The sequence below is a fragment of the Miniopterus natalensis genome, chromosome 3, assembly GCF_054644295.1.
Source record: "Miniopterus natalensis isolate mMinNat1 chromosome 3, mMinNat1.hap1, whole genome shotgun sequence".
Lineage (NCBI taxonomy): Eukaryota > Metazoa > Chordata > Mammalia > Chiroptera > Miniopteridae > Miniopterus > Miniopterus natalensis.
In genome coordinates this window covers 41,269,786-41,293,434 of record NC_142083.1, presented here as the reverse complement: position 1 = coordinate 41,293,434, position 23,649 = coordinate 41,269,786, and the positions used below count along the sequence as shown (strand labels likewise).

At 40.1% G+C, this 23,649-nt stretch overlaps 1 protein-coding gene across 1 annotated transcript; it reads left to right on the top strand.

Moving 5' to 3' along the window:
* The first annotated feature begins 9,768 nt into the window (after positions 1–9,768).
* Positions 9,769–23,120, top strand: DHFR (dihydrofolate reductase). Its single transcript, XM_087815076.1, has 5 exons — positions 9,769–9,791; positions 11,767–11,874; positions 17,640–17,766; positions 19,733–19,848; positions 23,042–23,120. Exons 2-5 carry the CDS (start codon positions 11,789–11,791, stop codon positions 23,118–23,120), a joined length of 408 nt encoding a protein of 135 aa, XP_087671202.1. The 5' UTR covers positions 9,769–9,791; positions 11,767–11,788.
* Positions 23,121–23,649: the final 529 nt, after the last annotated feature.

The following is a 23,649-nucleotide window of genomic DNA, read 5'->3' as shown; positions in this document are numbered from 1 at the left end:
CATGTTGAAACCAAAACAAGATACTATTTCACATGCACTATAATAGCTGATATTTAAAAGACTGCAATACCAAGAATTAGCACAAATGTGGAACAACTACAACTCTCCTATCCTGCTAGTGGGAATGTATAACTGAGGCACTGCTTTGAAAAAACTTAGTTTGGCCCATTCTTACACAGTTGAAGATATACTTGCCCACACAGCCCAGAAAGCCACTCCTATTTACCCATAATAAAAACGTATGTCCATAAAAAGCCAAGTACACAAATGCTCTTAGCAGCTTTACTGAAAATAGCCAAAATCCCAAATGTTCAGCAAGTGAATGGATGAACAAATTTTGGTATATTAATACAATGCAGTTCTACTGAACAACAGAATGGAACAAGCTACTAATATATTCACTGTGGGTGAATCTCACAGGCACTACACTGAAAGGAGTTGGACATCAAAGAGAACACACTGCAATGACTCCATGTATGTGAAATTCCAAGTCTAAAATATCCTAGAGTGAGAAATCAAGTCAGTATTTGCTTGGAGTAAAAGGTGGAAGTGGGGCTAAAATGACTGCAAAGAGACACAAGGAACTTTCTCGGAAGATGGAAATGCTCTTCTTAATTGAAGGAGATGGTTAGACTGATGTATATATTTGTCAAAATTAACTGACTCATCCACAGAATGTGTAAATTTTATTGCATATAAGTCATACTTGATTTAAGTTAATGAAAAATAAAGCTTTTGATATTCGTCATATAAGTTATAGCTAAAAATTTTCTATTAAAAAGAAATATGAACAATTAGACTAACAAATTCCTGTGCAAATGAGTATTCCAAGCACATTTTGGGTAGTAAGATTTTATTTCAATTTTTTTTTTTTTTCCAGCAAAAAACAATGGCGTAGAGATCTCATTTCAAGAAAACTATTTAACTTCAAAAAGTACATTCCATATTTACATGCTTTGAGATTACCATAGTTTAAATGCCATGCTATACATATGATACAATCATCCTAACACAAGGTAAATTTTTAAAAATAACTTATGCTTCCTGTAGATCAAAAAGAATTTTTCAGTTGCGTAACCACAAAATTATCACCTAACATTATATTTACCTTTGAGAAAAAACAAAAGAAGCCCGACTCTTCTAAGGATGCCAAAGACTTGCATAATCCTGAAGAGGAAAACCAGCATTAAAATATTCTCAGATCAGTGGAAATGCACCTCAAACATTTTTCTCATGCATGATTAAAAGCATTTTCTTGGCAACCAACGCAAAATCAAGACCATTTCACTCAGATCATATGCCTTTTGAGTCTATTAACAAGCTCATGCCTGCCTCAGACAACCTAAAAGCACTACTCTTTCTGATGCTTTTCTCTGTAAATGCTAACTCTAGTATTATCCTAAGAAAGAGCAGCTTCAAAAAAATCAATAAATTGACTATCTAGAATTCGCAGTACAATGAATAAAAAATAACACACAAATAACACAGCTAACTGGTGTTTCCCTCTCAGTTCGAGTCAACAAATCTTCATTGTTCAAGTACTAGAGGGGCAAATGGGAAAAAGAGAAATCGAATCGTGTTGAAATGGGCTGGATCATGTCCCCCTAACGTTCACACGTGGACGCCCTAACCCCCGGCACATTAGAATGTGACCCTATTTGGAGACAGGGCCTTTACAGAGGTGACTGAGTTAAAGTGGGTGACTGGGGTGAGCCCTAGTCCACTATGACCGGTGTCCTTATAGGCAGGTGAAATTTGGACGGGGGCACACACGGAAGGAAGCTGACATGAAGAGACAAAGGAAGGTGATAGCCATCTGTGAGTCATGGAGAGAGGCCAGGAATAGGTCCTTCCCACACAGCCCTTAGAAGGAACCAACTCTGCTGACATCTTCATTTTGGACTTCCAGTCTCCAGAACTGCGAAACAATAAATCATCTGTTTTTTAAGCCACCCCATCTATGGTACTCTATTACAGCAGTCCTGGCAAACTAATGCACCATATACTAAAAAGGCGTTTGGAGATGCTTATAAACAAACCACTAGATCACCAGGAGGACTGGGAAGAATGCTGAGGTCGTATCCACCCATTTCAAGCGTGTAAACATTCTGATCGTGGCTGATTTTAAACTACCAACGCGTTAGCAACCTGAAAGAAAATTGCATCCTCACAAACCACTACAAGCCAGCTCTAGCACAGAACTAAAATGCGGGCATCAGTATTTAATATCCACAGGTGACTGCAACATTCAGCCAAGGTTAGAACCACAACTAAAACCTGCCGGGCAGCTTCACAAAAGTAGTAAGATTGTTAAAATACAGAATATTTTAAAAGTTAGATGTGGGGAAAATACACTGCACCATGTAAAAGCAGCTTAACAATGGTGAAAAAATAAATGATGAATAAAAAATAAGACCTAACATTTACCGAATACTTACTATGTTCCAGGCGCTGTTCTAAGCCTATTACCTATACTAACGAACTCCATCCTCATTATACCTGTGAGATAGTTCTATTATTATATACCTCCTTTTGAATAGTAAACTGAGCGGCAGAGAGGTTAACACCCACAGCAAATAAGCGAGGAAGCGAGGATTCAGCACAGGCTGTCTGGCCCCAGACTCTGTGCCCAGACCACTGCTCTGTGCCCTCTGGTCGAGCATGCCATCTTTAGAGCATGGCAACAGGTCTGGGGTAGCCAGAGCCCAGAGTGAAGGACAGGGAACCAGGTGGCAGAAAGTGGGCCCTACTTCTGGCTTCAGGTATGTTAACTTACACAAGGAAGGGGTTTGCACATCAAACTTTTGTAAAATGAATAATTTTAAACCCTTTTCGCATAACTTGTTATTTAAATACATCAAATCAAATTAGAATTGACAATACCTAAAAGTCTGCAAGGAAAAATCTCTCTGTAAAACAAAATCACCACCTCATCTTGTGTCTAAATTCTGATTTTTTTAGGGTAAGAATTGCTTTTCAGGCAAAAAGAACCTGTAATGGCTTAAGGGCAATCAGCATGGCCCAGAACCTCTAAGAACAAAAGCAGCAAAATCATCCCGATTCCCTGAGCCACGAGGGGGATTCTGGAAGATGAAGCTGCGCTCAGTAAGTGCCCTGAGGACAGGCAGGACCAGCCACACACTTTCCACGTCTGAGGTCAGAAGGAAGGCCCGGGAAACCTCACATCACCCCCCGGGAACTGCTGAGCTTCAGCACTGCTGTCTACACGGAGCCAGTATTGGAACTGTCTTTTTTAAAAAATCGTTCTTTATATCTCTGTGTTTGCAGAGCATCGTAGTACATCAGCGCTTTGACAGGTAGCATTTCAGTATATAAGACAACGGCAGGGGTAAATAAAACACGCAGGTCCCTGAAGTAAAATCTACGTCCTGTTGTCCAGAAAACGAGATAAGGTGGAAGGAAACATGCAGGCAGGGAGCAGGATGGAGGCTTCTCTCCCCAAGCAGAGCCTCAGAGCTGACTGAAGGAGGCCCTTCTCTCTGCAGCCCCAGGAAAATGACAGAACGGGACGAGAGGCTAAGCTCCGTGTCTCTCTGCGGCAATAAGCAGGTGGGAAGGAGGCAGATATGACAATCAGCCTGCAGGCCGGGCTGTTCCCACTGTTCTCTGGCAAGTGGAAGTGGGTTTTATTCCATACGGGTGGGCAACCTCTCGTCTCACTCAATTTAACCACCCACGATAAGCTCTGCGATATGCGGGGGTTGATGTTAAGAGTTACATAAAAGGCTGTAAAATATACTTACCTATAGGGTAATTCATACATACATGCCACCCTGGCTTGGCAACTGGAAACTGCTCAGACTTAAAAGGGGCAGTAATCACTTCATCAGGCCCTTCCAAATCCCCAACAGTTCAGTCAGAGCCACAACTGGTCTTTGCACTCCTATTTGCACAGAGGGACTCTACCTGAACAGTATTAGACACCTGCCAATTTTCAGCCAGCGTGAAAAATGCGGCAGAGGAATGGGCATCCAAGGAAGAGAGGCGGGGGACCAACCTAATTCCAGGAAAGTTCCCAATTAACAAAAAGTTCTCTAAAGCCACAATCCACCCTACGAGAAACATTTTACATCATTACCCAGCACCCACACATACCGTGAGTGTTAGTCTTTCCTTCCTGCGGTAACAAATGACTGCAGGCTTCGTGCCTTAAAACAACACACATTTATGGCCTTGCGGCTCGGGGGCCAGACCCGCAGCACTGGTCCCCCGCAGGCACTGCCCAGGCTCTGGGGCCGGCTGCACCCCGGCTCCGGCCTCTGCCCCACCTTGGAAGCTGGTGCGGGCCAAGCGCGCACCCCTGCGCCCTCTGACCGCCTCCCTCGCCTCTCCCAGGCCTAAGGGACTCTAGCGGTCAGCGAGCCGCTGGGTGATGCAGGGCCACCCACGCACGCTTCCCAGGGCCGGGCAAGCGGCCCGGCCTGCCCTGGAGCTCTGTCACCATCCTAAGATCGGCCTCGAGACCCCTCAGATGCTGTTTCTTCCTACTCACCTACTCTCAGTAAACCTAGTACATGTACACCCCATTTCTGCTTTTCAAGTAGAGATGGTCCTGTGGAGTTACAGTCAGTAAAATGCACAAGGAGGGCCCCGATTTAGGGAAGCCCTGCAGCAAACACTTCTGAAGAGTAACAATCACCTATTGATTTACCGTATTTTTAAAATCTGGAATTTCATATATATGTGTTAAGCACAACCATTAAAAATGCTCAGTAGATATATAAAAACTATCAGTACTATGGCATTTCCACCACAGAAGGAGTTAGTATACTTTTTAAAAGGAAATCAATATAAAACAGACTGTTATTATGGAGATGACTTTCTCTTTAAATGTTTCCCTGGAGACATTTTCCTTCTAGGGACGAGATTTATTTCTACTACTTAGTGCACTACCATCTCTACCACCACAGTCAATTTTTTAATTCTAAATTTTCTGAATAGTAAAGTGCGGTTATTATGCAATAAACATAATGAAATAGAATGACACAGCAGTCAGCTTTGTATTTATCAGCTACTCTAGAAACAAGAAATGAGGAAGATGAAAAAGACAGAATAGAAAGAGAAAAAGAGGCTGCTGGATGTGCCGAGACCAGAAAAGGTTTCGAGTGCCAGCGACGAGGCTGGGTCCTTGTCCTCGTCGGTATCAATCTCTCACACGGTGACCTAGCTCCTTGTGCAGGGTAACGTCACCATGCAGAGGCCACTAGTGTTTACTGTAAGGGAAGGTCCGTGGAAATGTCAGGGTGTTGAAACAAACGAGTTTAATGTGGCACTATTTTTTTTAATTTTTGAAGAGTAAAAACGATGAAAAAATGACAGGGAATTAAAATGGTCTTTCCCAAAAGAGTGAGTGAACTGGCTATGTCCATACATTTCTGGAAATTTCAAAAAAGAAAAGCAGAATTACCCATACTATCACCATAATGATCTTTTTAAAGGGGCCTTTGCTAGCACTGGGGGGGGGGGTTGACCACACTTTTTTTCTGTAATGTTTCTCTGTATATATTCTCCAGACAAAACAGAAAGGGTAACAATGAAGATAACAGGACTGATTTCCTAAGATTCAAGCTGAAACCTTATAAACATACTTAAATAAATAAAGATAACTAACCTAAGAAAAACTGATAGTTTATCATTATTTAGAAATATAAAATTTACCATAGTACAATCCTTGACCAACAGTTATTCTAAATTACCATATGACACAAAGTAAATACGTCTACACTTTGAGAAATAAAAATATGTAAATATGAGGTTTCAGTGGCCTTTAAACGGCAAGCCACAGAATATACAAAAGCCTTGGGAGACCTCTTGTGGTCAAAGTTAAGAATACAAAAAAATATATATATATGTACTTTAAAATGTATACTCTGTAATTTCAAGGCACTCTGCTTCCTTTTTCCACAGAGCTTTATTATTTCTTCAATATTAATAAAAATATCAACCAATGATTGACCAAAGTGCTCTTTTTACCCTTGGGTTTACAGCAGGAAAAAAAGGAGATTCTGTCTGAGAAACAAGAACCTACCTACCACTATTTAAAACAGACAAGAAGATACCACCAAAAACAAAACAACATTTCTCCCCAAAAATTCAATGCCGCATTGTTTACTGGTAGTAAGTACGGAAGGGGATGCTGGCAAGGTGTGTGGCTCACCCCACTAATTAAAAGCATCCCTATTCCCGCTGCTGACTTTTGTTTTCTTTTCCAGTATGGCTGCGATCCGCATCTCAGGTGGACAGAGGCTAAATTTTACGGGGGCCAAAACAGGCCCGCTCACACTTAGGGGGGGAATCAAGGTAGGGCCACACCTCACACGGTAAAGCAAAACAAGTAAAAAAAAGTTAATTAAAAGCTGAATGCTAAAATTAAATTTTAAAATATAAGTTGACCAAAATGAAATCTGGATGATTAGTGAAGTATTTTCAGAATGACAAGGGATCTAAGTGTCAAAATAACGGAATGCTACCATAAGCATGGGGGGTTTAGTTGGTCCAATCTACAAAAACACATAGAAATAGTAAATTAAAATACAATAAAAAATGTTTCTTAAAGAGAGTAAAAGAAAAAGAAAAAAAAGGAGGCAATCCCCAAGGGCCAAACAATGTGAGGGACAGCTGTAGAAGAGAGCAGGGGAGGGGCCTGCAGGAAAGTGAGGTCTGAGGGCAGGAGGCTTGGCTCCACCAAGAGGGCTTTTTCCTTTAGGCCCTTTGTGTGTCTCTGTCTACTTAACCCCCAGGACAACCATATGAGGTGAGCACTCTTATTGTCCCTATTTTAAAGAAAAGGAAACTGGAGGACAACACAGCTGAGTAATGTAGCCAAAGCCACTATGGGGAAGAGCCAATTCTCCAACCCAAAGCCTACGGAGCAGGAGCCACCTATTCGACCCCTTGGCTGTGGAATCTCCACCACTCCATTCTGTCTGTAAACAGAGATCAGCTTTACACACTGCACAGAAATGTGGGTTAACTTCTGACTTTGCTTAGTCTGATATGCAAACACAATAAAAATCACATGTGGTCGCTAAACACAGCAAAAATTACACACTCGCAATGATAACGAGAGAAATACAAATTAAGACAAGACAAAGGCAGCCACGAAATGTGGAACACCCACATATGGCACGCACACTATCTTTGGTGTGCCAAATAGCTTTTAGATCTCATTTGATGAATAAACATTTAGGAGTATCACCAGGCAATGCTGTCTGCCAGACGAATAATTCCATTTTGGCAACGGCTTTGTGGAATGTTTTGATATTTTATTAAATTTTGCCTCTATTGTTTTATAAAAATAAGTAGAAATCAGAAATGAAAGTGCAAATCAGCTGCTAACCTGCTGTCATCTTTTAACAGGCTGTCCTTGTTGCTCTTAAAGTATGATACACTCTCCTTTTACTATGGCATTTGGGGGGAAAAGCTTGTTTCCAGCCATATACCAACCCATAGCTCTTCAGTAGCACCTAATCAAAGGTTAAAGTAACCATATTGCCTCATCTCATCAAAAATATACCCATTCAGAGAACAGGGTTTTTTTTAATGTTAAATAAAACAAAGATTTCTAAAATTTAAGAGAAAATTTCCTATTCAAAAAAGATATCTTCTCCAATAAATGTAGATTTTGTATAAAGAGCAATCAATTTCCAGGCAAAGAGTGAACTTTTGTTGTCCTCAGTGGCCTTTAATGCTGCTCTTTTCATTTGCTTCACAATTCCTACCTTCACCACAAATAAGAAGTATTAAATATCAAATATGATGAAAAGATTTTAAAACATGTTTTGAGATTTTCAAAGGTTAATTCTAAACCACCACAGGTTTTTAAAAACTTAGCCTAAATATCTAATATGTCAAAACTCATGAAGATACAATGCTAATGATTATGACACACTTTCATGTCCCCAAAATGCCAAATTCCAAAACCAATTAGAGCGACCACCTTACAAAACATGTTTTCACTCTGGAAGAGAATCGGACCCCCTTTTCCCACAAGTCGAAGCCAAAGCGGACCTTACATCCCTTTGCCACAAGGTGGCGCACGTGAACAGCCTGTGAGTGGGTATGCTGGCTGTCACCAAGCTGTGATCTAAATGGCAATAAATATTGAGCTCCCAGGCTGCAATCTAAAAAACGGAAAAAGAGAATATTAGCAAACTTCTATTTCAAGACTGCCTGTGTGGTATTTGTTCAGTTTGTTAAAAACCCATTAAGGTATACACATAGGATTTGTGCCCTCCGCTGTGTGGTATATAAATAAAAAGTTTAAAAGTCATTCCTTGTGTAGCAGCCTACAGTTTAACCTGGTATTTTTGGCAGTTCCCATGGCCTAGCCTCTGGGTCAGCTTCTGTATCTATAAATGACTCGGAAGAAAATGACAGGTCCTCTTCTATGTCCTTAGCTCTATCAAAACTTTAAAGTGCTGAGCTTCCCCTGCCATGGGACTAGAATAAGAAACTGTAATGAAATAAGAATTTGATACCATAGCACATGCAAATAAGTGAAAATAAGAACATACTAAGGGTATGTATACATAAATTATAAACCTACTAGGACAGAGGGTATCTTTGAGAAAATAAGAGAACCCCCTGGTGTGATTAGCTAATTATGATGCCTGAGTGATAAGAAATGCAGGACCAGGCAGGACCACCTGACACCTGCCTTCTGCTAGACAGCACCAGGGCTCAGAGACTGCCCACTGGAGCCACAGAACTCTCATTCCAACATTCTCACTCCCCTACTCCATCCATTTCTGGACTGTATTAGTTCATCCCTACAGGGCAGGGCAGAAAAACATGAGCCTTTACTTTGGTCAAGGCTAAATCTATCATTTAACCTAGAGAGAAGGGGAGAGAAGAACATTTCCTGTCACCCCTTCACTTCCAGGATGCCAGCTACATATTTTTTCCTGTCTGCAGCAAACATGTTGACTGTCTCAAAGCCTAACTTCATAACACAGAACACAGACCAATGCCATCTGAACTAAACACCACCACTTTCCTGCCACAACAGGATTTAGGAAACTGAAGAAAAAGAGTTGGCCAAGTCTTCACTTCCCATTCATGCGACAGAAGTGCCACCTCGTCATTCTCTGGTGGTGTGCAACCCAACCAGGCCTGAAACTGTGGAATCATCAAAATCACCCAGGACTCCACCAAAGCATTTCCCTAAGCTTGCCCTTAAATGCTCAAATTCCGTTCTAACTGTCTTAACTTTGGCCTACATCAAATACCCCAAATTAAATACAAACCCAGCTTAGACTGAGATAGCAAGATGACTCATATACAGAGACCTGCAAGACTTCAAACATCTGTTGGTGGCTGGCAGAGTTAAGGCGCCCTTCCACTGAGACCTATCAATGTTACTGGCTGTGGAAATTCATAAATTAAGGGTAAACAGGAACTGACATCTCAAAATTTTTTTCTTGCTTGAGTCTTCATTAGGAAACACACTCACATGATTATGGCTCCCTCAGTCACTGATTCATCCAGTCAGCTTTGAAGGATGAAAGGTACTGAGCTAACACCATGGGGAAGCACCAACATTCCACCAGGAACCCCTCACCTCCTTCCCCACCGGTCTAGCACTCACCACATTTGTGTTTATTTTTAGTTTTTACCTTAAATGATGGCATTTTTAAAGGGTAATTGATTATATTCACTTCTTCATAAGGTCAGAAAATACAACAAAAATGCTGTAAAATATTTAAGGCTGGACAAGAAAAATATGAAACAGTGTTTAAAAAACAACTTACCTCTGCGTCTTCCCCAAAGAATCTATACTTCTATCCGCATTCCACACACAAAACTGCGTCTTTCTGCCACTGCTTCATTTCTATGTACTGTAATCCTAATGGCGTGTAGATGCTTTTGGTCCTTTTGGTAGGTGGTTTAGAATCAGAAATTTTCTGTAAGTTTTCACAACTCCCATGTGATGACCAAATGACTGAGATCAGTTAAGTGTCTTGACCTGGCAACCAAGAGATTTTTAGAGTTTAAAAAGTACTAACCATAACATTAGTGAGAGAGAATGCAAATTTGACACAAAGCTAACAATTGGTGAATTTGAGGAGTACACATTATATTAAGGCAAATATTTTGTAGGTTTAAATTTTTTTCGAAGTAAAAGACAAAAAAAAACATGAGCCAAACTAAACTACTGTGTAATTATTAAAGCAAATTTTGAAAGTCTAAACATTTTAATGTTTCACATACTTCTTTTTACATTTAATTGTATTTCATTAAACCTATTATAACTAACATTTTTCTTTTCATTATTTATTCCAAGTGTATAAGGCACAGTGAGCAGGCATGAGTCTCTCTAGTGTAAGGCAGAATCACTTCCAACAAGTGTGTGAGCAGCTAAAGTTGCAATATTTTACACTTCCAAGCACAGTCTAAAACATAGTATATTCCATAAGTAGTCCAAGAAAAAAACACGATTAGAACTTTTGGAAAAGTAGTGTTGTAACTTAAAGATTTTATCTTTTATTAAATTTTTTCCACAATTTAATAGAAAAGGTCCATGTGCCCAACAGGGCGTGGCTCAGCAGTTGAGCACTGATCTATGATCCAGGAGATGGTGGTTCGATTCCCAGTCAGGGCGCACGCCCTGGGCTTCAGGCTGGGGGTAAAGGGTGTGCAGAAGGCAGCCGGTCCATGTTTCTCACGTCGATGTTTCTCTCTCCCTCTCTCTTCTTCTCTCTCTAAAAATCAATTTTTTAAAAATCTTTAAAATATAATAACGAATCCTAAGTAGTCTGGTAATAGGAAACAAAATATGGAAAAATGCCTAGTCTTACTTCTTGTAGTTTGCAGTCTGTAAATATTACTATCTTTTTTAAAAATCAAGCTAATTCAGTAATCATAAATGTATATGTTCCTTTGATCCAGATATCTGACTTACAAGCTTTTTTCTCCTAAATACTGAAACCAGAAGTGGAAGCTATGTCTATAAAATTTGTAAGGAAGGAGGCACAAATTGAAAGTATTTTAAGCTAACTGAGTGGGATATTAAGCAGTTATCTTTAAAAGTATGGCTATTGCCCAGCCAGCATGGCTCAGTGGTTGAGCGTCAACCTAAGAACCAGGAGGTCACAGTTTGATTCTGGTTCAGGGCCCATGCCTGGGTTTGGGACTCTGTCCCCAGTAGGGGGCTTGCAGGAGGCAGCCAATCAACGACTCTTATCATTGATGTTTCCATCTCTCTCCCTCTCCCTTCCTCTTTCTGAAATCAATAAAAACATTTTTTTTTTTAAGTATGGCTATTCATGTAAATCTACAAAGTACACAAATATGAATACTATTAAACAGTACTTTTTAAATGTCAAACACTGTTCTAAGTCTTCAGTTCCCACAATCCTAGAACTAGGAACTATATGTTATCTCCATTTTATAGATACAGGTAGTAAGGCACAGAAGATTAACATGACTTGCTTAGAAAATAACAGAATACATTCAACTGAAGCACTTTGACTCAGAATCTTTGCTTTTCACAACTATATTATACATGACTACAACTGATTAAAACTATATTGCATATAAGTTGGATAAAGCCAAAGGGAAATATAATTACTATATTTAGATAATGGGTGATAAATGTAAATTTTGGCAAAAATGTTAAAAATTTTCATGTTTTAAAGCAGATCCACTAGTTGTCAATATGACAATTATATATGCGTAAATACAAATACATGAAAATATAGGTGTATGTTCCAAAACATATCTATTCTTTCTATGTGATTTTACAGGTAAGCAGAATTTGGTGATTATGGGTAGGAATACCTGGTTCTCCATTCCAGAGAAGAATCAGCCTTTAAAGGACAGGATTAATTTAGCTCTCAGTAGAAAACTCAAGTAAGTACAAATTCACCACATGAAAATCATGTCCCACTTCTTATGTTGGAGGTCAGTATACAATGAAATAAAATACTACGAATGTAGCTATTGATGAAGCTGTTTAATATCACATAGGTGATTACAGGAAATGAAAAAGCAGTTATAACTTACTCTGCTGCTCAAGTGAGTGATTTAAAATCTCCTCAAATGATGAGTCTTAAGAAGTCATATTAAATCTCACTATGGTAACAGAATTAATTGCAGGCTTCCTTGAACCATTCAACTCAGTTCGGTAGGGTCAGAAATCAGTTATATAACATAAATTAGTAACTTTTCAGTTGTACATAAAACCAAAATACATGTTTTGGGACTTGCTATCATTTCCCTGGACCCAGTCCTAAATGCAAGAAGATAAAAATTTTAAGATGGGCAAAAAACTATCATAATCTCGTGCCCTATTATTCCTAGTTTTCCACAATACTCACAAAGTATTTTGTACTTCTGTTCTTTATCCTGTGTCTGCAGATAAATTTCAAAGTATTGAAATGGTCCTAGGGATCCTAGAAAAAGGGTGTATGTCCAGTTGGGCCCTGCTAGGAATTTTCTTGCCCTCCAGGCCAATGTAGTTAGTTCCTGAGGCCTGGAAATGAACTGGAAAGGGGCGGGCCATCAGGAAGGGGAGGCTCCAACTCTTCACGGGCTGAAGCTGATATCTGCAGGTGAAATTCCTTCAGGGAAGCCTCAGATCTGTATTTAAGGCCTTTCAGCTGATTGAATCTGGCCGACTCAGATTAAAGTCATCCAATTATCAACTTCAGTAACATCTATAAAATACCTTCACAGCAACACCTAGATGAGTGTCTGAATAACTGAGGACTATAGATGAGTGTCTGAATAACTGAGGACTATAGCCCAGCCAAGTGAACACATCAAAGACCATCACACCACAGGAAAGAAAAAACATTGCCCAACTCTAGGCTAACGGGGTTCAAGTTTCAATAGGTTTTCTCCCAGATCCCTCCTAGAATGGCGTAGGGAAAAACCTGGAAGAAAGTGTACCTGAATATTTGCATTGCTTGCCTTTGAGTGATGGGGAATGTGTTGATGTGCATCTTGCCATCTGCCTCGATCTTCAAATTCTTCTCTTTCTCCTGGTTGCTAGGATATTCTGATTATCCTACTTGGTAGAGTCCAAATTCACAGACTGTATTGCCATTTCCAGAGACCCTTTAATAATATATTCTTAAATACTACTCAAGTTTATTTATGGCTAGGCTGAGCTAAAACAAACATAAAGAAATCTCAGTGGGAGAGCTGTTCAGCTGAGATAGCAAATCTCCTCAAATAATGGTCTGATTTCTTCTTTATGACCCCTCTGTGGTATGTGTAATTGGGTTTGGTTGTTTATTATATATTTATATATAACATTTATTGGTGAATTTCACTTTTTATTTATAGGCAGAGAGAAAATTTAAAGTCTTTATTATCAAGCATGCCAAGGAAATAGGGATATCAGGAAAAAAATTTAGTTTATTTTTTATCCTGCCTTCTCCTTCCCTGGTCAACTGCTGGTCAGTCCCACATATTCTGACACCTGCTGTGTACTAGCACTGCTGGGTCCTGATAAAAGGGGGGAGATTTACACAGTGAATCACTATTGCTCCTGTAAGTTTTCAGGGACAGTCTCACCACCATCCTCTCCCCCGTATGAGAAGAAACTGAATCCTCAAGATAATCCCCAAATCAGCTGCCCCATACTAGTTATTTTGGGTAACTATTTACTTAATAAGTTATGGGGGGGGGGAATGCTTTTCCATGGCTTTCTAGACTATCAAGTGTGGCTTTAAAAGAAACACTATACAGCCACATTTGGAAAACAGATTGGCACTTTCTCAAAAGGTTAAACATAGAGTTATATGACCCAGCAATTCTCCTTGGTACCTACCCAAGAGAAATGAAAACAGGACCACACAAAAACTTGTACACAAATGTTCACAGCAGCATCATTCATAACATCCAGAAATGGGAAACATCCCAAATGTTCATCAACTGAGGAACAATAAACAAAATGTGCTACAGCCATGCAATGGAATATTTATTATTCCACAAAAAGGACTGAGAGCCACGATACGCTACAGCACAGATGAGCTTTGAAAACAGTGTGCTAACTGAAAAAAGCTAGGCACAGCGGAGCACGCGATTCCCTTTCTATGAAATGTCCAGAAGGGGCACATCCACAGAGAGGCGGGGGCGGCGGGCATAACTGGTACTAGGTCATGGGCCTCTCTCCAGGGCGATGGAAATGTTCTGAAAGCAGACGGTGGTGATGAACGTACTAAAAATGAACATGCTAAATGAACATACTAAAAAGTTAACTGAATCGTACACGTTCAAAGGTAAATTGTATAGTATGTGATTTCTAGCTCAAGCATTTTTTTAAGGTCTTTGGAACCAAAAATTAAGAAACTTTACTGCAATGCTGTAGCTTTGACAGCATCTTTAAAAAACCTAAAATTGCCTCCATGGAATGTTATAATTTGTCCACAATCCAAAAATTATCTAACATTTCATGGTGTAATATTTTTTGTGGTCTCACGATCAAATTCTCCACAGTGGCTGAAACTTTCTCTCCTCGAGGGGCAGCCCCCCCCCCCCCCCCGCTCGGTGCAGCAGAGGCCGCCCCGGCTTCTGCTCTGCCCCCTAAACGGGATTAATGATGACAGCGTCTTAGGGCGATTTGAAGGATCGAGTGAAATTTTATGTTATTAATTTCTGGCGCGCAGAAGGCACCCTACGGAGACATCAGGCGCCACTCCCCCACCCTTGCTCCTTCGGCAGCATGACCCTGACAGCTTACAGAAAATGTTAATATTAACGAGAGCACAGCGAACAGGCTCATGACATCATCATTTTCACCTTCACACATCACCCTGTTCTTCTCTCCCTCCATCTTCAGACCAAACCCCCTCCTCTGGCCATCGGCCCCCGCTCCCGCCGTGCTCCCGGCTCCCCGGCCGCTGCCTTCGGGCCTCGCTCTGCCGTCTTAGCCTTCACTGTTTTAAACCTTACCGCACGTTATTTTTCTTCTGCCCTCCACTTGGAGCTTTCTTGTGTTAAGTAAGTTTAGGAACTTCAGTAGAAGCCTCAATAATATCGCTGGTGGTCCGTCACTTCTGTGTCTGGCACCTTGTCACCCCCTTCAAGGCTCAGCTAAGGATCACTCTCCGAGCAGCACTCGCCCCCATCAGCCCACCCGGGGGACTCACCACCTCTCTGCCCATCTAGCATCCTCCACACAGCTCCATTACGTGGCCAACACTTGATGGCCACTGCTGAGACATTTCTGTGCCTGCCACTGCCACCTTTTTGGTACAGGGAGTGCTTTTTTTTATATCTCTATTTCCAGCATCTAGCATAGTCCCTAGCAAAGTGAGAGTTCAGAAATTCTCACAGAATGAATAGTCCATTCAGTGATTCATAAAAGTAGGGTCATCCCACATAGTATTACTTTGTAACCTGTCTTTTCCCCCCCGTTTGACATATTAAAAGATTAATTTCTGGAAATATTTTTAGTGGCTGCATAGTATTCAATTATGAGATGGAGCATGCTTGAACCAATTTTAAATAGTTGAAAATCACATTTCTAAAGACTATGAAAGGTTTTACATTGAACATATTTGTATTCCGGTTAAATGTGATTCTAGCATAAGGCTTTTTACAAAACGCTTTCCCGACAGTCCCCAGAGAAATGGGGCCAAAGTCCCATCTGCCATGCATCTTCTTTGACATCGGGCTCGGTGGAAAAAGATAATGTTTATATGGTACCTGGGGTAATCAGGTGAGGCTGCTGAAGGCCATAAGACACTGGTCTGAGGGCTTTGCCTAAATTAGGCCACACCATCCAGAGGTCTGAAGAAACCAGAAAATGACAGCCTTGTAACTGGTGGCCACCAGTGGAGAACATATCGTCAATGTAAGAAGTTGCAGCTCAGGCTCCAGCATCAGACTGCTGGAGTTCAAATCCCAGGATCACCATTTCCTAGCTCGGTGACCACTGGTTACTTAACCTCTCTGCCTCACTATCATCATCAGTAAAAATGTACCTGTGTCCTATGTACCTACACAGGGCCGCTGGAAACATGAAATGGTATGATGCATGTAGAGTACTGCTTGACCCCACTACTTGAGAGAGCAAATAGCCACTCAACAAACGTTAGGTGTTTTCTTTCTACTATAACTACCCATCAGGTAAAAAGCAGCCTCCCTCGAATAGGGCTTTTAAGGAAAGGTATGGAACCTATGATAGGAGTGCCTACTATGTGCATTATAAATTTTCATGCCAACCCTCTGAGGGAATTCAAGGCTTCAAGTTCAAAACAAGATATCAGGCACGTTGATACCTTGACATGCTTCTTGACACAGAATTTGTATGCCGCAACATACCAACTCTCCATTGTCAAGGTTCCAGTCTCCACTGGTTTGAAGTAATTAAAGGAAGGAAATTTAGCAGTGAAATAAGTCACAATACTGAGTGCTTGCTATGTGTTAGCCACTGTATTAGTTCTAGGATTTGTGCTGTGGAGGAGCTAATGAGCTCAGACATTAGCTCAACTTTTTGCGTTTTCCTTTCTCTCCATCTGGGAGTCCAGTGTTGCCTGTGAAACTTATTTCTAAACTGCTAAATAGCAACATTTCGCAGAAGCATTTCCTCCATGCCTTTGTTATAACTAAAATCTGAACTAAATCCCCTAATCTGTTCGTTTTCCTTTTCCAAAAAGAGCAAGTAGTTCTCACCTTAATCCCTGAACCATTTTGAGCCACTGTCCCACGATGAAAGCCTAATTCTGCAGGTTTCTCACTTAGAAAGGGAATTGCAACCCTCAGCCCAAAAAAACAGTTGTGCAGCTTGGAGAGATTGAGCTACTCAGTGTATACCCTGAAACTAGCATTTTATTTCTTGGATTTTTAATTACAAAAGTAATTAAAGCATGCTCAATTTTTAATACTTCATCCATTTCTGTATTATTTGAAATGTGAAATTTCTTTTCCCACTCACCACATATTAAGTTTCAATATCATTTCAAACTAGTCATTCAAGCATATTACTTTTTCCAACATTTTATCATGAAACTTTCAAATGTAAAAAACTTTACCGTAAACACTTGTATACCCACCACATAGATTTTACCATTTGAACACTTTACTCTGCTTGTTATATCATTCATCCATCCATCAGTCTTGTTCTTTTTATGCATTTCCAAATAAACTGCATACATTAGTATGTTTTCCCCTAAATACTTCATCATATACATCAACTAGAGTTATATTTCTTTACAGTTTTTGCTTTTGAGATAAATATTACATACAATGAAGTATACAAGTCTCAAGTGTACATTTCCTAGGTTATGACAAGTGTATGCATCTATAGAACCCATATCAAAGATGCAGAACATGACCATAACCCCTAGAAAGTTTCTTCATGCCCCTTCCCAGGGAATCTTTACTCCATCCCTCCAGAGACGACTACTGTTCTGAGTTTTTTCAATCATAAATATCTCAAGATAACAGAAGTGCTTTTGTTTTTTGATTCACTGTGGACCATATGTACACAAATATGAGTAAAATTATTGGTCATAGGCCATACTGCTGTTAACTGTTTTTTGTTGAAAGGATTCATACTTATGATGATTTTAGTTTTACAATTATTGCATCCCATACAGATTACTTGACTAGTATGAATGGCTTTCGTAGAAACTGTATGTAATTCTTTCTCTTAACCTCAGGGAACCTCCAAAAGGAGCTCATTTTCTTGCCAAAAGTCTGGATGATGCCTTAAAACTTATTGAGGAACCAGAATTAACAAATAAAGTGGACATGGTTTGGATAGTAGGAGGTGGTTCTGTTTATAAGGTAAGTAAAGTTATCTGTAAATACAAAGAAGTGCTCCACTCTACCTTCTTTCAGCTTCCCTGCCATCTGTACTTGTTAGGTCACGAGCTAAGGAAGCACATTTCCCTGCTGTCAGTCAGACATATTGTCAATATGAATTCTCTATTTCTTGATACTATCATGCAAAGTAAATAAAAATGTAAAAATAAGCTTTTAAGTCTTTACCAGTTTATTTCCAATTCAAAATAATTGATGTTTCCAATTTAAAAAACATTCTAAATCCTTCCCTTAGAATCATATCGGGACTGCACTGTTTTCTATTCCCTGGATGCCCTGAGAAACTGAGTTACCCCTTTTCTTCAAGGAAGAATAGGTCTCTTACTGAGACAGCGACGGGGCTCTCAGTTGATGTACACTGACCAGATGTATTTGAATTTGTTAAAAGCAGAAAACTCTACCTCCACAATTTCATATAATGTGAGGGCATGGGAAAAGTATTACTTTATATCATAAGGGAAAACAGTAAGTAAAAGAGAAAAATATTCCTTGTTCTTGACATCAAATGACTTCCAGCTTTCAAAAATTTTGAGGACAATAAAAGGAATTGTCTTACTCTTTTAAAACACTAATGAAAGATTAATATTTATAGGGAGGGAAAAAATCAGCCCCTACCCTTTGCGGGCTTGTGGTAACATGTGCACTGAAATTATTTGAGAAAGAAGAGCTATACCAGGTCTTAGCTGGGATTACAAAAACTGTTCTTAGGTTCCTTTTTCTACAACCTTTTAAACAATATAAATACTTAAAATTAAATTCATTCATATAATCTGATAGATCTATATGTAGTAAATAATAAGGAAGCAGAACCTCCAGGTTATAATTCTGCGTTATCCACCTACCTCACATCACAGTATCTTGTAGAGCATTTAGGCTTCTCTTCTCATGGGCCAAAGTGGGCCTACTCGCCTGTTTTTGTAAAGTTTTACTGGAACACAGCACACAGCCACGGCCATTGGCTTAGTATTGTCTGTGGCTGCTTTTGCCTAAATGGTAAGAGAAACCATATGGACCAAAAGCCTAAAACATTTACTATCTGACCCTTCACAGAAAAGGCTTGCCAAATAGCATTCCTTTGAGACAGACCTTCACATGCTGCGGGGTTAGTCCTACTCGATTTTCCTAAATTTTGGTACAGCAAGAATTGGTAAAATATTTGTTTGAGACAAGAGAATAAATGATGTAATACTATAAGCTGTAGTGTTGAAAACAAAATGAAATTTGTTCTGTGCCCTTATTTGGAATTTTAAAGATAACAAACACTTGAAATTACATTTATATGTGTGTGTATATATTGTGTGGTTTTTTTCAATCCAGAGTTTTTGCTTTCTTGGAGCAGCAGCTAGGACTCATGATTTTTTATCAACAATATTATAGATGATAGTCAGAAAAGTCATTATCAGGATGAGGCCAAACAGAATCATTAGCAACAAGAGGCAGAATAAATTACCTACTAGCATTGTAACTATCTCCTGGGAAATGGAAGCATTATTAAATTTTATGTAAATGTACCAAGTATGCCCTTGAGGTTTTCAATAGTCAAGGTCTCATGAAATTATACTATCTTATCCATTTATGTATATGTAAATTTTTCTATAGCCAGTAACTAGATAATTCAGGATTCCTAATTCCTAAGCAACCACCAAAGAAAAAAGATAAAACTGAATGCTTAAATGAAAAAAAGAGTTCATGTAAGCAAACTAGAGGCCAGAATATATTTTAACTCACTCTCATAATTATGTATAATGATTAGTGCCATTCTCAGCATAAATAAGGCATATTTTGCAGGGCTCCAAAGTATAGGATAGTTAAATAGCATTCTTTCATACCTACTACAAACTTGCTATATAATTAAAACAAATAAAAATCTTGAGTTTCAGTTTCTTTTGACACAAATAAGGAAATTGAGGGTTTCTGTTTTATTTCAAAGGAAGTCATGAACAAGTCGAGCCATCTCAGATTATTTGTGACAAGGATCATGCAGGAATTTGAAAGTGACACATTTTTTCCAGATATTGATTTGGAGAAATATAAACTTCTGCCAGAGTAAGTAAAATGTTATTAATTATTCTGAAGCACTTGTGGATTTCCAGTCTAAGAATTTCGGGAAAGAGTATGTCTCTCAGATTGAATTTGGGGTAATAATGTGTTTTATAGACAAGTACTATAGAAATTTTTGGAATTCTGCTTTCACAGACTTGGGAATGTTCAAGTTTTACTGAAATCTAGAGTCATCCTTAGTCCCTTCTATGAGATTTGTATTCAGCATCAAACACTGTCCTGGGCATTGCGGAAAGAGTATTTACCAAAACAGAGGCTGTTCACTACTCCGCAGATTACGTGTTTGCACTAGAGCGGGAGAGCGGCAAACAACAGATAAACACCAGGAGTGGCGATGGGGGACTGACGCTGTGATGCGCTAAATACTGGCTAGTCTGAGAAGTCCTCTCCGAAGGGTGATGTCTACACTGACATCGGGGGAACTGGGCATGCTCTTCCCCACGGCGGAAAAGCAGATCTCAAGAAAAAGAATTTTCTGAGACTTGCACAGGAAGATGAGTGCTGTTTATTTGGGCGGACTTGCATCCCTGGGTTTCCGAAGTCCCATTCCAGTTACAGGAGTATAGCTGGGGTTGCAGCAGGGCCGGAAGCAAGGCCAGTGTCCAGCGTTCCCGCTGCGTGTCGCAGCCGCTCCGGCCCAGCGCCAGTCCGTCTGTGCGGGGCCACCTGGCTGTGGGCCGTGGGGGTGAACACCGCGGCAGGCGCGTGAACCTGCAGGCCAGGAGCCCACGAGAGAGCCAACTCCCTTGTTTAGGGGATAAACTATGCCTAATTTTGTGCCCTGGAGTGGCACGCCCATTCTGGGCAATGAGCTGTTCCCAGGCATAACCGACAGGCAGGTACCTTCCTGAGGGCACCCCGACTTTACTGAGCATGCGTCTGTTTTCCTTGCCCAGTCCCCCCAGCTATTTGGGGGAATAGACAGGTGGGTCCCTGGGGAGTGTCAAGTTGTAGCTGCCTAAATGACAAGCCTGTAATTCTTGGCCTTCCCGCTGCTCCTTTCCTGTTGTTAATAACTAGGTTAAGTACAGCAGTAGCATTACTAGTATCTAAGTGACAAGCGGGCCACGCAAAGAGCCTGGGAGAGCATTCTGGGGCCACGCAAAGAGCCTGGGAGAGCATTCTGGAAGCCAGAAAGAGCCAGTGCCTAGACCTACAGAGACCCAGCGACGGAACAAGCTTAGCTTATTCCCGGAGCCTTGAAAGCCACTGAGGGCGCTGTGAGCAAGGGGAAGGGCCAACGGGATGGGGCCAAACGCAGGGTTAGGGGGCTCTGAATTAAGTGATGTTCTAGCTGTTTGTGGCGAATGGGCCGGAGGGGACAGGAGTGAAGCTGGGAAGCCAGTTAGTTGCAGTAGTTCAGGTGACAGATGAAGGGACTTAGGCAGCAGGGGCGGAGATGGAAAGGAGAGATTACACTTGCTTTACTGTGTAGCTGCGATTTTAGCACGAAAACGCCTGATTTTGAAAACTTACAGCATTTTAGTTTAAACACACTTTTCAGCTTTAAGATTAATTATATCAACACTTTTGACTAGCTTTTAACACATTCTCTCACATATTCTCAGTTGAATGCAGTCATTCTTTGAGTGTGTTTGTTTTGTAAATACCTCCTAAAAGAACATTCAGAGCCAAGTCTGAATGAACGGATGGCTAAGCTTTAGATTGATAGTTTATAGAGTAATAGGTGGTCGTCTTCAATCAAACGAAATGTATGACTGATTTTCTTGGGCTCTTAACTAGCTCTAACCAGCTGAAGTTCAGGCTTTTGCTTATAGTTTGCAAAGGTGACTACATAGAAAAGTCACACTTACTGATTTCATATATATTTATATAAAAATACGTGTGTGTTTTTGCCGCACCTTATATATTTTCTCTTACACTGTTCAGGCTGCCGATTGTCACACGATGTGAATACTGATCTCTGTTGTCCCTCATTTCTTACCTTTCTCTTTGCTTCTAACAAAGAATAGGTTACTGTGTGTGAGTCAGCTTCATGGTAAATACCTTTCCACATCCTGTTGTTTTCAATCAGGCTTCTTCCAAAGCTCTGACCCTTCAGGATCCTTGACAACTTAAACACCATTCTGGCTCTCTGACTCTCAGAAATGAAAAATTTAATATCTTTACTGGAAATGATTCATACATCACAACATTCACCCACTGAAAGTATATAATTCAATGGTTTTAGTATATTCCCAGAGTTGTGCAACCATCACCACAATGTATGTTTAGAACATTTTCATCACCCCTCCCAAAAATACGTGTACTCACTGGCAGCCATTCTCCCTCCCTTCCTTCCAAGCCCTGGGAACCAGTCATCTCTTTTCTGTCTCTACAGAGACGCCTATGGAATTGACTTCTGCCTCTTGGCACACCGTTTGGAAGTTCATCCACGTTGTAATACAGGGGTGGGCAAAAGCAGGTTTACAGTTGAGAAGCATGAGACACAGTTTATATTGCATTATTTTCCATATGGACAACTGTAAACCTACTTTTGCCCACCAGTACTTGCTTGACAAATTTTCTACCATTATTTGAATTATTTTTTTTAATTTACTTTTTTTTTTTTTCTCTTTCTTAATGATATCATTTGTAGCACAAAGGTTTTTCATTTTGATGATGTCCAATTTTTCTGTTTTTTCCTTTGGTCACTTGTCCTTTTGGTGTAATAATACCTAAGAAACCACTGCCTAATCCAAGCTCCTAGAGGTGTACTCTGTTTCCTAGTAAATGTTTTACAGTTTTAACTCTTACTCTAAGTGTATGGTCCATTATAGTTAATTTATGTATGGTGTAAGGAAAGGGGCCAAGTTCATTCTTTTGTAAATGGCTATCCAGTTGCCCTAGTAATATTTGTTGAAAAGACTATTCTTTCCCCCATTAAATTGTTTTGACTCCTTTATCAAAAATCAGTGGACCATTGCCCTGGCCAGTGTGGTTCAATTGGCTGAGTGCTGTCCCATGCACCAAAAAGGTCACTAATCAGGGCACATGCCCGGGTTGTGGGCTCAATACCCAGAAGGGGGCGTGCAGGAGGCAGTCAATTGATGGTTCACTCTCTCATCCATGTTTCTCTCTCTCCCTCTCCCTTTTTCTCTAAAAATCAATAAACTATCCTTTTAAAAGAACTTTTTAATTGGTACATTATTTAATTATATGTGTATTTCTTTTACAGATACCCAGGCATTCTTTCTGATGTCCAGGAGGAGAAAGGCATTAAGTACAAATTTGAAGTATATGAAAACAACGAGTAATGTGAAGGTGTTTTCTGATTCATTTCAAGTTCCTCTCCATCCCCGCCAAGCAACTATGTATTTAACATTAGAAAAAGACTTCTGTTGACTCTAGATCTGGATAATTATTTCTAAGCAATGTATTTTTATTAATTAGTCTTAAGATTAATCTTAACGATGCTATATCATATATCATTTGTGAAACATCTGTTGCTATAACTGTCAGAATGTCCATCAAGGGCCAGGATTAGGTTCCCAGCACCTGCCTAGGGTAACATATACCACGAAACCACAGTGGGAGAGTCCCCTGATAGCATGAGTTGAAACCCAGGCCTATAAAGAAAGGAGCTAGCCAAATTTGTCCAAATGTCAGAAATGGATTATAAACAGAAGAGTTAGAACTTTGATATTAAAAGAAAAGTAGATCAAAATAGGGACCAGAATTACTCTATGCATATCACACTTGTGAAAAAAGTTCTGTTCATTCAGGGAATCACTAAGCTGAGAACTGCAGAATACTCCACAGAGATAGTAAGAGGCAGGTAGGAGA

Bases quoted from the DNA above. Each gene is read 5' to 3' on its own strand.
- DHFR (XM_087815076.1), top strand. From the start codon at position 11,789: ATGGGTAGGAATACCTGGTTCTCCATTCCAGAGAAGAATCAGCCTTTA. The intron at 11,875-17,639 runs GTAAGTACAAAT...TCTTAACCTCAG, and splicing joins GCTCTCAGTAGAAAACTCAA to GGAACCTCCAAAAGGAGCTC. The intron at 19,849-23,041 runs GTAAGTAAAATG...TTTCTTTTACAG, and splicing joins AAATATAAACTTCTGCCAGA to ATACCCAGGCATTCTTTCTG.